Genomic DNA, 13034 nt, shown 5'->3' on the forward strand with positions numbered 1-13034 from the left:
CACTACGGGCATTAACAAACCCCAGCAAAGTCCTGATGGCAAAATTCAAGACTGCCAGGGGCACTGAGTGCCACTTACTTGCCTCAGTGAAACTGCATTCATGGGGTAGAACTGAAAAGGTTGCAGTATCGTCACGGGTATCACAAGCCATGAATGGCTGGAACCTGCTAATTTCCTAATGAAATAGACTTTCAGTAAAGCGATCAGTGATATAATGCACAACATTCATGCCTGGATGATCCACAAATACCTGCTGCAATAGGCTTGGCAAGATTGATTTCAAGCAGGGACAGAGTAAAAGTAATAATAATAAAGTGATCCCACTTTAGCCACAAGCAATACTGGAATGTTTGCCTGCTCAGAGCAGGCTTTAAAAATATGAAATGAGCCTTTTGTAGTGTCTTAAGAGAGGAAACACCGCATGTTAATTCTGCTGTACGGTGCGGTACTACAGAAAGATTAAAGAGAAAAAACGTATGACATTGTCTAAACAAATGCTCTAGCATTATTAATTGAAGTTTGTGCAGTAGCATGTGACTAACATTCGCTGGCAACATTAAATTCAACTACAAAAGTTCTGAGATCTGATTATGGCAATTAGGAATTCTACTTACAATGCAGCCTGCCCATTAACTGCCTACCCCTGCAGCATTTTCATACCGGAGTTTATTATTTTCCTCCTTATAGCAAGAATTTTTGCCCATAATTAGTATTTTATTTCCACGTTAAATAAATCATAATGTTTTTGAAAACATTTCTGCAGTCAAGCAGGGCTAAAATCTTTAGAGATCGTTGTTGAAACCTGAGTGGGGATAAACTTGAACAACATCAGGCATTGGCTCATCAGCCAGTAATGATTTCTGTCTCAGAAACCCAAGGCTGGATACAGAGCAGGCTTATGCCATCTCAAACAACAACCAGGGCAAGGCTAGAGCATCACGTTTGGGGGGAATGAAGTTCATCACCTTTTAGAATGGGATCTTTGGGTTTTCAGCTTTGCAGTGGACAGCGCTGACTTGAACCAAGCCTCATCTAACATGACATTGCCATCGTGATATAAATAGCTTCTTATTTGCCTGCTTCAGAGGACCAACTTTAGTCAAGAAAAGGTCAAATGGTTTTACCACAGGGGAAAAGAACGAAAATCTTTTGTAATTTAATATTGCCTTTTTTTTTTATATATATAAGACAGGAGACTCCAGGTGCTAGCCACATAGGAAGGAGAGGAATACAGAACAGAATTCAAGGCATATTTATCTAGTCTGTAGTAGCACAAAGCAATAATAATTCAATCACTTCTTAAGGCTCAGGAGGAACTAGTATTCACCCAGCATCTCACTGATCTCATCTCTCCTCAGAATCCTGCAAACTCTATAGACAAAGCCTGCTCAAACCTATTTGCTTTGGCAGTGCAGAAAGAAGTTACAGCTGCACGAGCCTAGGACAGATGTACTTGATACATCCAACACATTCTGTATTTGTTGTTATTCCACAATGCTTATTGCATTGATGCTTTCAATTACTAAGGATTAATAAACAAGACATTTACCCAATAGCTAGCCATCAAATTGATCCCTTTTTGGTTGAACCGGAAAAAATATCCAGTTTTAAGTTTTCGTCTATGTTGCACAACATAAGGTTACTGCTACTAGCCCTCAGATAAGGGCTGTACAAACACCCGTGTGTATTATTAGGGTTATTTTCAAGCATTTTTCTATTTTCAAGCATTTTTCTTCTCCTACAAAAAAGGGAAGTGACCAGGTGAGAAGGCAGCTATATTAAAAATTTGCATGCAGGACAGGCTGGTAAATTCTTACGAGAAATAGAGAAATACACGCAGCTGTATGCAAATTACTACCCGAAGGTGACCCAAAGCCCAATTTATTGCTCTTTTTTATGGCTTGCTTTTATTGCTTCCAGTGCAATGGTAATCTACGCACATGGCAATACTTCAGTACTAATGGAAATCAGTAAGCAAGGTCACACGCGTGTCAAGCAGTTGCTTTGCACGTTCTAAAAATACACGCAGGTCCCGTTCACCGGATCGGCACAGATCCTTCCCTGCGCAGATCCTTCTGCGCTGCTCCCTGGGTGCAGTCGGCACCCAGAGCTCGCTGCGTGCTGGGCAGAGTGCATCCTTCTCGCTGGAAGTGAGGGTAAGTGCTACACTCAATAGCAACCAAATTAGAAAGAAGAATAATTACAGCAAATTTCCCCTTGGGCCATCTTCTGCAGACCACAAAAGATTTTTAAGATACTCCAAAGCAGCCTGTCTTCCCTGGGAAATACCACACATCGAAAAATAATTGTTTGTCTTTCAATTAAGCTACAGCATGTAAGGTTAATGAGATAAACTAGGCAGCTGACTCGACCAGAAATGTGCGCTTGGCCCAGACCCTGTGATACACAGGCTGAAAAGTCAGCTTGCAGGTTATTTTTGCAGAACACGCTTATGCAGTGAGTTTGAGCCTTCAGGCTAAGCGTAACGTAGTGCCAAGGACTACACAAAAAGTGCAGCAGGTCCCCTCAGCTAGCCATTCTTTTCAGTCTAAGCAGCAAAATCATAGAAGCAGCAGCAAAGACTGCAAAACACAGACAACAACAACAGTCTTTACAATCCATACAGCCAGAACAAACAGCTCCTGCTATTACAGCCTCGAAGAAAAGCATCTCTGCTGCCTCGCGTCGTGACTAGCAGAGGGATCTCGCCTTCTGCACAGCTTTGTGAAGGTAGAGTGAATCTCACGAATGACTGAGTGCAGCGTGACGTGAATCACGGGTAACGTGAACATCAGGAGGGTGTACAACGCACTTAAAGCTGGAAGTGCTTGCACTGAAGTATCATTGAAGGAAAACGCAGTGCACGGCACGGTGCTCAGCAGAGCATGCGTCTTCTGGCATTTTAACTCAAATCAGAAATTCTCCCCTCTTCCAAAAAATTAAATCAGAACATTCCATAAATAATGGAACACAGAAATCTCAGGTCTTTCTTCTGACTTCTGAAAATTTCCTGAAAATCTAATGTTCATGTGCTCAGAAAAGATTGAAAAAAATACAGACATGCTTGATATTTACATAGAAACACAAAATCTAGTGTAGAAGCTTGAGAAAAACAATGAAATTCAAAGGTTGTAATACTGTGGGGTTTTTTGTTTGTTTGTTTTGTTTTGGTCAAGCACCCCACATTCAGGATTAGCATTTTTCAACTGCCATCTGGATTTTTTTTTTTTATTAATTTTAAATGTGTAAGGCAACAAAGCTTCTACCTTAAGGTCCTCAGACTTTTTGTTGTTGTTGTCATTTGTTTGTTTCTAAGCAAGAACAGCATACAGACAATGTCTGGTTATGATAACCCAGAAATACTTGAAGAAAATGACTTTCTCAGAATGCCCCATCTGAATGCATTAGCAATTAGAATCTCCTCAAGTTTCCATTAGTCTGTCAAAACAAGAAATAATCGTATAGCAACTCTGACTGAAACTCTTAAAGATTGTCACATTGATTGAATTTCAGAGTATAGACTTACAAATTCGTAGTCTCCATCCTGTGGCACTTTCCAATCAGATGAATTTTTTGTCTGGCCAGACACATTCTTCCCAAAGCTATTGATTTGATTCTCCTTCTCTTTCTGCTCAAAATATTCAAGGAATGATGGTTTGGCTGGCTGTATCGTTTCATCCCTCCCTGGAAATACAAAAGAAAAAAGAAAAAAGTTATTTTTTAAAATATACTTTCAGTTATACTGCCTTGCATCATGCCCAGAAGTGAGTTCATCTTTTTAGCACATCCTAAATCATGTAACACTGCTAACATACTATTTTTCAGCAGCTTTTCAAACATAAAGCTATTCCTGAGGGTCCAGAAGCGGAGCAGGGAAGCCCAAAGCCCACCAGAGAAGCGAAGGCAGTGCTGGAAGCACTAAGCTGCAATCCGTCCTTCGCAGCAAACTACCAGGTAGCCAGGCTTCGTGAGCTGCATGCTACAGGTGAACTGCTCCCAGCTGCAGCTGTTCTTTCATCCCAGCCGGGCTGCAGGCATCGCAAAATACGCCAAGTTCCAAAACCAAACAGTATCGCCTTACAAGCAGAAACTCATCTTTATATTTATGAATGGAATGGTACAAAAAAAAAAAAAAAAAAAAAAAAGGCTTTCAAAGGCCACGTTTGCCAAACAAATTTCATAATTTGTCTTGGGTAGGAGTAGTTAAAGTCTACACTTCTCGGGCAGGAAGGATTAATTAGTTTGCTAAGCTGTTTTCTTTTTATAAACAGTAAGATATCAAGTTGACTGTCCTGGTTTTCATTTTGTAAGTTAATTCCTCTGAACACACTTTCTTACTGCGCTACTTGAAAAAGCCACAAATATAGAGTAACCATTCAATTTCAGACCATGTTTAAGAAACTTGGCACAATAAGAAATGAATAAAGATACAAAGGGAGATAGGGGAGTCTCAGTAACCTCAATACAAATGCCTTCATTTTCAGGAGGAGGCCTCCTGAGCACCATTCTCAGTGACAGAGTTCACTCAGACAGACAGCAGAAGTAAGGATACAGCCACAAAGCTTCAGCACAACTAGATTTACACAACTCTAATTTTTTCTCTAGAACAAGCAGGAGTGCAACAAAGGGAAGAACACTGCCAGCCCACCAAGAGCAACGAGCAGTAAAACTACGAGTCCTGCAGGGTGAGCGGGTACGTTGCGCAGTTGGTGGGATTATGGATACCAGCACTAACTCTTCCCATCTTCCTTCAGCCTTCACGCCACCCGAATCCCTGCTCGTGTCATTTAAGTGCCGCTACACCACACGAATCACGTGAATGGGCTTCCACGGCTGCAGGCAGAAAGGCCCGGCCCTATGTTCAGAGATGGCGGCGCCTCCCTGTTGTGTGGGCCCGGGGGGTGCCAGGAGCGGGCGCCGGCCTCGGCCGTAGGGCACAAAGCAGCACGAGGTGAGGGGGGATGATGCTGATTTCCTGGCAGGGACAGGATAAAAGCCAGTCCGGGAAGAGAAGACAGCATTTAAGATCACAGAGAATCGAGACTGAAGGACCTTTAGCATTTCCACAGGGGGATTTCTTTACTAGCTCAGCTGGCACAGCATCAAACACTGCCCAGACTACGCTCACCTAAAACCAGGCTGCGAGCTGCAGTGAGCATCTCGTGGTCTCAATCTGAACGAAAAGGCAGGCTTGCACAGAAAATATGTTTTAACAGTGGTGCACCACAAGACCACAACAGCTGCAAATGCAGTTAAAGACTACTTATAAGTTAATGCCACTGTGCTGCTCTTTGTAATAAAATGCCTCGCAAAAACCTGTCAGCGTAATCGAAGCGAACACTGTGACAATACCTAGTGAAATGGTTTTGTTCCCATAAAATATGGTTCTCTAGACAGTGGAGTAGGTCCACCACACTTAAAACATGTATTTGGCCAATGCAGAAACCACTGTTTTCAGAAATAGGATAGGGAACTAGCACCCACACAACACTTTTCACCCAACAGTTACTCTAGGACTAGTGTTAACCAAACGTGGCATCCACATCACCAAACATGCACCTCACTCTGGGCTGTGAAATAAGTTCCCGGTTGAATGCCATACAGTTGAAATAAAAATGACCTGTCCGCCAGGCAGACAACCGCAAGTTTAGAGCTGTGGACATACACAGGGAAAACAGAGCGGTCCTGAGTGGTTCGCTAGGTCTGCCTGACGCACAGACTCTCCCCCCAGGGTGTGCACAAAAGGTGATCACAAAGAGGATTCTTGGATTCTAAGACACTCAGCAGTGCCTTCCCCTTGAAAAAATAAAATAAAATAGCTACTCTGGAAGCCCATTAAGATTTAATCACAGAATATTATTCTTGAACATAAAATCGCCATCCAGTGATGCAGAACTTCACAGGCAGACTATGTCTGATCCTCAGACAAGTGCACAAATTCCTCAGTCAGCTATTAGATAACTGAGGAAGTTATTTTTCTACATGTTAAAGGGGACAAATTTCTGCTAACTGCGACAACTCTTGGCAGAGAGGTCCAGCATAAGCCAAGATGCTTAATCTTTTGCACCATAAAAAGCAGGAGCAAAGACAAATTATTCTACCCCTGGCAGTAGTTCCTTAAAAAAAAAAAAAAAAAAAAAAAAACCATACCAAAACATGAGCTAATACAGAATTAGTTCAAGAAAGACATCTTCAGACAGACTGCGTGAAGGTCAGTCGGTCAGTCACGCAGAAATATCTGTGAAGGGGAAAACAGATTTGCTATTGGGAATAATTACTGAAATACAATAGCAATCCAATTACAGCTAAGTGATAAAACATTTATTTAGAATGAAGTAAATGCACCACTTGCATTCTGTTGCAGTCCAGCCTGTTTGAAGATGGGGATAAGTTGTTCATGTTATGGCCAATCATGGCAATGTTTAACACTGACAAACTTTGTAAAAATAAATGAATTCCTACCTACCTAGTCTAATCTATACACAGCTCGCTGAGAGCTAGCTTAGGTCTCAAATTGAATCCTGGCTTCCTAGATAAAAAGCCACTTAAATTAAGCTTGCGCTGTATGTTTTGAAAACAATTGTTTGCACAGGAGAATCTGAAAGCAAATGCTTCACACAGATGACAGTGGCTAACTCATTTTCTTTAAGACTGTTCACTTGTACCAGAGAGTAATTGTCTCACTTAATCATGCTCGTTTTCCCCACATTTTGTATTTTACCAACAGCTGCAATACTTGTAAATGTCATCTATTGAACAACCTATTGCAGCGTGACCAAATTACCAAAAGCCATATCCAGTCACCGTTGGCCTTTCGAGCACATGCTGTAATCTACATTCAATTTTGGCCACTGATTTTAGCAAGTTCATAGACATCCACATCTAAAGGTACATTAAAAAAAAAAAAAAAAGTTACTGACAAACAACGGAAAAAGAGAATACACAATGGAAAAGATCTCGAATACAGATCAAAATATCTGAAATTTTAGCTGCTGTTCTGATCTCAGCTGGAGTGCATATACAGCGAGACTGACAGAAACGCTCCCAGAGACGGAAACGCATTACCCGAAATCAATTATCATCCCAGCACGACTGGGTTTCTTTTTGTCAGTCTTGGCACTTAAAGCAGCGTCATCTTTCCGAAGATGATCTGCTATTAATTCAACACAAGAATCACACCGCTATATCTTTAAGATTTGGATAACAGGCAGCCGAAGACAAAAATCGATCAGTGCTATTTGCAGAATCAGGTGCTGCTGAGATGACACTGCACTAAGCAGCTCTGTGCCAAAAAGCGTTTAAGTTCCCAGGTTTATCGGGTTAGACTAAAATACAAATATCTGACAGAAAGTGAGATCACAGCTGTGGCAGAGATAAGCCTTTCATTAGAAGGTCACCCTGCAGTGACAAGAAAAGGTTCCAAAACGAACGCGTGGAGAACCCTCAGACTTGCTTATAGGGTTGAGCCACGAGAGCTCTCTGAAGCTGTTAATGGCCTACCACGGAGATGTGCAGTCATCTTTTAGCAGCTATATTAATTACACAAATGGAACACCACGGCTCTGCTGGAGCTGGTCCAGCTGACTGCAGAACTGCAGGTCTGGGCTAGCCGCACACAGCGGCAGGCGCTCGCAGGGCCACTCGTACTTTGGCCTTCCCGTAAAGAACAAACCCTCTGCAGAGAGCGCCCAAGCGATGCCTGGTGTGAAGTCATGTTCAGAAAACTCTAAGAAAAATGGCAACATCGTTATGGGTAAAATGGCAAAGACACAAAACTGGTGGGCCCAAATAAATGGTGAACCACAAATATCTCCTTGTATTGTGACACAATTTTAAAGGAGCGCCATGCTCAGTTTACTACTGATTTCAGTAACTGCCCTTTCAGTACTGCAGAGGCACGTCCAGCCACATGCACCACACACACTGGGACAGTCCTTAACCAACGAAGAGCCCAGACAAGCCAAAAGATCATGCTGGGCACTGCAAGAAGCCAGCAAGGCAGCATCAGCAAACAGCCCGTGGCCTCGGCATACCTGATCCTCTCCTTTGCCAGGCTACAGCTAGGACAAGTTTTAAGGAGTGTGAAAAAACTACAACAAATGTCCTCCCTCCCAAAAAAGTCACCTGAATGCTCAAGGGAATGGCTGAGACCAGTCTTAGAGGCTGACTGCAGCACAGAGACCTCCTTACACTGAGCAAGAGAGGACAAAGGAGGCGTGGAGAGCCTTCAAGGCATTTATACTTCCCTATGATGCTGCAGAGAAAGGGGGATGATAAACAGCACAGCCAGTTACACCAGCACAAGATTTAGCTTTCTCTTCCACCAGTAAAGAATGTCACTGAAACCAAATCATTCGGTATCATCTAGTCCCAGAAATCAAAGCACTCATTTGGTTGATTTTGTCAAATTAGATCTCACGACTGAAAATTTTCAGAAGCTCATGAACTTCAAAGGAAACCTTCAAAAGGGAAGTGGAACTTGCACAGCCTCTCTGTCTAACTGAAGGAGCTTGCTGAGTAATGAAACTATAATTTCTGCTTTTCTAAGATTATTCTTCTCTACTCAACTTGACAGCAGAAGAATCCTTGTTTTGTTATTTTTCCTCTTCAAAGAGATTGCTATCATCGAGCCAGGGTGAGCTCTAGCATCACAGAGCCCGTCACAAGAAAGAAACATAACCTCAGGAGCACGTTGTGTGTGCTCCTTACTCGAGTCACTTAATTTAATACAGTGTTATTTAAAATACCTCTTCTTGAAGCCACGGTGAGAGATTTCCTCCCTTCTCTCACAGGAATTGGAGCTACGCCGGTGACTGGGAGCAGTCAGATCCCACTACAAACGTGTTTTGAACTACGGCTGCATCTAGCAGGAGATTTTAAGAACCAGCAGCCGTACCAGATTGGGTAAGGGGAACATTCATCTATGAAGAAGGTAATTTAAATCAACAACCATGAAGTGATGAATTACTACACTAGCAATATCAAATTAAAAGATCAGATACTTGATACAAGAATACACATTTGTCGATTCCAGGAAGCTGCAATCTTTAGAAAGACAACTGTCCTCGGCTTTGGAAGATACCTGCATTTTAAGAGGATGTCAGGAGCAACAAGATCACATTTTTAAAAATCGACTCACTTGTGCTAGGAAAGAATTATGAATGCCCTGAGCAAAGCTCAGGGAGATGCACCCTGTGAGCGGGAGCTCCAAACCAAGCTCTGCAGAGACACGGTGAGCACTCACATTAGCTCTACAGCAAGCACAACCATCGCTGCCTTTTGTCAGACGTAAGACCAGAGAAAGTCCCCTGGGAGAAGCAGTTTCTGCTGTCATATACAAAATTATAGAGTCCCTTTCACTGAGGGATCACGAGCTATCGTAAAGCAACCCTTTTGTTTTGTCCTTGCTGTCGAGAGGCTTGCTGTTCCATTAGAGCCATAAACCCTCTCACCTTCGGTCTAAAGTTTATTGGTAGCTTGTGTACATGCACTCGTTCTTGAGAGCGCTCAGCTCTCAGGTGTTCAAAACATTAGTCTCTACTCACGCACCCCTCCTTGCCTTTTTTTTAATAGATTTGTATCTATTTTCATCCTTCATTTTGGGGGTTTAAATAAGCAGAGATCTTCCACTGACTTGTCATGTAACAGGCTTAGTCCCCCATAATGTTTGTTAAGTTCCCCTCTTTTGCTTTAATTTGAATTACGTAACTTTAAGACTCCAATTGCTCACGTATTTAGGATGCACAAAGCAGTGCCTGGTTATTATGTGCAACACTTCATCAATATTAAAATTTCAAATGGAACCGTGGTTTTATTTGCTTCAGGCTACTTCTCTGAGATCACAGATGAACTTTAACAGCTGGACAGCATAATTTGTACAGTATGAACAGGACTGAGTCATTTGATACAGCAGAGCAGAGAGATGCCAATTTATTCAACCAGAGCAAAAAGCGCTCCCATCATTAATGAATTCAACTCATGGCAACAGAAGCTGAGATTTCCTCACATTAAAAGCAGACCACATAACACTTGGTACATATTGAAGATTATGAGGACGAGTCTTCCCATAATTACAGCCTATCTCAAATTAAATCAAAGCAGAACATGCCTGATGGGTCCTGCTATTAAGAGGGAGCTCCTAAACGACCACCAAAATCAATGCTGGGTATCCTAACTAATCCTCTTTTAATGAGCACAAGGCATCAGAGACATCGAAGGAAGAGCACCAGCACTCATCCAAAGCTGTGGTCTGTATAATTGAGGACCTGTTCTGAAAGAGGAGGAAATCCTCACAGTAGTGAAAGCCGTTAAAGACCAGATTGCCTCGTTCTGGAGATCTAATGTTTCTCCTCCATAAAAATTCAAAAAAGATTATGACTTTATAGCAGGTATCTTCCTCCATCACAGACTTTCAGGACACCTGTCTTTCACCTCATTTGCTTGAGCTGCTAATTTAGTCCAGCAACTAACTACATTACGCGACACAGGCTGCGAGACGTGAAGGTGCACAAAGCAAGAAGCGAACGTTTCATATCCTGCATCATCTGGCTCAGGTTCTGGTGAATTGCAATGAGAACCAACCTCAGTGATGGGGCTGCACTCGTCAGGTCCTGCATGCTGTGGGCACCAGCTCAGGCTCCTCCCCAAAGGGCATATAACCAAGTAAGCATTTGCTCACACCCCCTCTATTCATGACCTGCAAACTCATTTGCCTGTCTAGAGAGAACAGAAAGCAACATGGCAATGATTTTTTTTCCCCTGAAGCTCGAAGGACTGCTGGTGAAATGAATTTGGTTTTAAACTTCTGCAATTAAGAAATTTAACAATTTATAGAGGGATTATTTCCGGATCAGGATTATTTCCTGATCAGCTTTCTCTGTGCTTTATTTTGATCCAGTAGGAAGCCACTTGATTCTCAGAAGAGACAGGTAGGCCACAGTCTGCCCGTATGCGCAAATATCTGTGCACATGGGACAGCCACACTGCTACCCCATCTCCTGGTTGAGTCTCCTGAAACATATTGCCTCCTGGATGCTATTCAGCACTCCCTCCGTTAGTCATACTTGTCATCTTGCTCAAGAAAAAATCCTCTCTGCTTCCTAACCCCCCCCCCCCCCCACAACACAGGAGTGCCTTATAATAAGCTGTAAGGAACAGCAAAAATAGCTCTGTTAAACACATACCACATACATCTCTTTCTCCCATTTCAGTGTCTCTGAAAATATAAATATGAACAGACCATTAGCTTCATCTTAGAGCTCTGGCAAATACTCATGGCAACTGAAGGTGGACAAGCATCCAGCTTAGATCCCAGAGTTAACCCTCCTTTGTGCTTTGGTTTGCACGTAACCGCTGTTCTAAATGCTAAGAAGACACCACACAGAAGTCCAGTAGGCTACCACTACTCAAGTGAAGGGGGAAAAAAAAGGCAACAACAACAACAACGACGACAGTACATACAATTCCTCCCATTGATCAAAAATACTGTCCTTATGTCCACAAAACTCGATATTCCTGAACAAACCAGGGTAGCTGCTGTTTATGTAAAGCTTGCCAGCAAGCCTCCTTTTAAGATAAAAGTAAAAAAAAAAAATTTTAAAAAAAAGAATAGCACAGATGGGAGAGTTATCTCTGAGATTCATATTCTCCACAACTCAAGAGTGGCAGTATAATGCTTCTTACAGTCAGAGGAGAATTCAGTCAATGTAGGTGTTTCTATAAACAGTGCGTTATTTAAATGCATAACACGAAGAATGTTTTATGGTTCAATTACACCTAAATGGACCCATTTATTTTAAGTACAAAACTGTACCACTGGACATTAATAATGCTAAGGATAAGAAGCTGCTATTTCGACAAGGGAAAAATGGAGGCAAAACACATCCGATGCCTTTGATAAAATGTGGAGCTGTTCTCTCCAATACCCGCATTATCAATTTGGGTAACACGATCTCTGACATTAAACCACCTATAGCTACCTCAGCTACATACCAGCCATATTTTATTCAATTATAATATTGATGCAATCACAAACCTTCTGCCATCCATATTTGTTCTCCTGTTCAAGTTACTGCTTTACATGAAAAACTACAGCTTAATACTAGGGGGAAAAAAAGTTTCTAGAACCTTGTCAGTGACACTGCTCTAGTTTAAGTTCAATTATCCTCCGCTGTGTGCCTCACAAACACTCCAAGACTAACAAGCTTATTCTGAATCTTCTAATAGGAAATGGCCAAGTCTGCATCTCAGCTCATTTGACTTTCAATGAAATCCAATCTCCTCTTGAAAAGAAAAATATCTTTTAAAAATGAGCCAACAACCAAGCTTACCAGCGTGAAGATGGTAAAAGCATACCAAAACCAAGACCACCCCTAACTTTATTCTAAGAATTTAGTTTGTGAATGTCCAACATAGAAAATTCAATTAAGAATTTTCACCTGCACATTGCATTATCAAGGCGACAGTGCCACCAGAGCTTCTGGTCTCTCTCCGCACCAGATGCTCGACAGAACGTGTGCCACATTAATACAAAACCCCACACCCACAAATCTTCCACCCTCTCCTAATCCCTCATTCATCTCAACCCAGGAAACAGACAGCCCGGCTCCCATCGCTGCTGACAGTTCTACATTCTGCAGTGTTATTTCAGGCTTGAAAAAGGAAGAGAAACTTTAACGTAGAAAATAGGGCAGATTCGAGTACTAGACAAGCTAGATCCTATTTCAATTGGATCTGATCGTGTTACAGTCCAAGGAAGGCAATGTGCTTATCGGCTTTATCATAAAATTATGTTCCACTCTTTAAATTGAGAAGACAAACTCATGCCAAGTTTCCACTGTCTAAAGACCTACAGCAAATAAAGCTGGAAGAGCAAGAAGAGTAAAATATGTATGTATTAATACATATATGCAGCAGTATTTACTAGCACTATAAACACTATATATTCTCACACAGAATAATTAAAAAAGATGATTGCAGACATATTCACAGCTCAAAAGTAATTCCAGCTCCTGACCACAATGGAAATGTCTGCT

The 13034-nt window shown here is 41.9% G+C and overlaps 1 protein-coding gene across 3 annotated transcripts in view; it reads right to left on the reverse strand.

The window, feature by feature from the left end:
* STK4 (serine/threonine kinase 4) overlaps window positions 1-13034 on the reverse strand; it is a 45877-nt gene that overhangs the window by 19798 nt on the left and 13045 nt on the right. For all 3 annotated transcript variants that reach the window (XM_035343769.1, XM_035343768.1, XM_035343770.1), the window contains one exon: window positions 3527-3684. In XM_035343769.1, the coding sequence (XP_035199660.1) occupies window positions 3527-3684 (158 nt within the window). The remainder of the gene's footprint in view (window positions 1-3526; window positions 3685-13034) is intronic.

This window comes from Oxyura jamaicensis, chromosome 20 (genome assembly GCF_011077185.1).
Source record: "Oxyura jamaicensis isolate SHBP4307 breed ruddy duck chromosome 20, BPBGC_Ojam_1.0, whole genome shotgun sequence".
Classification (NCBI taxonomy): domain Eukaryota; kingdom Metazoa; phylum Chordata; class Aves; order Anseriformes; family Anatidae; genus Oxyura; species Oxyura jamaicensis.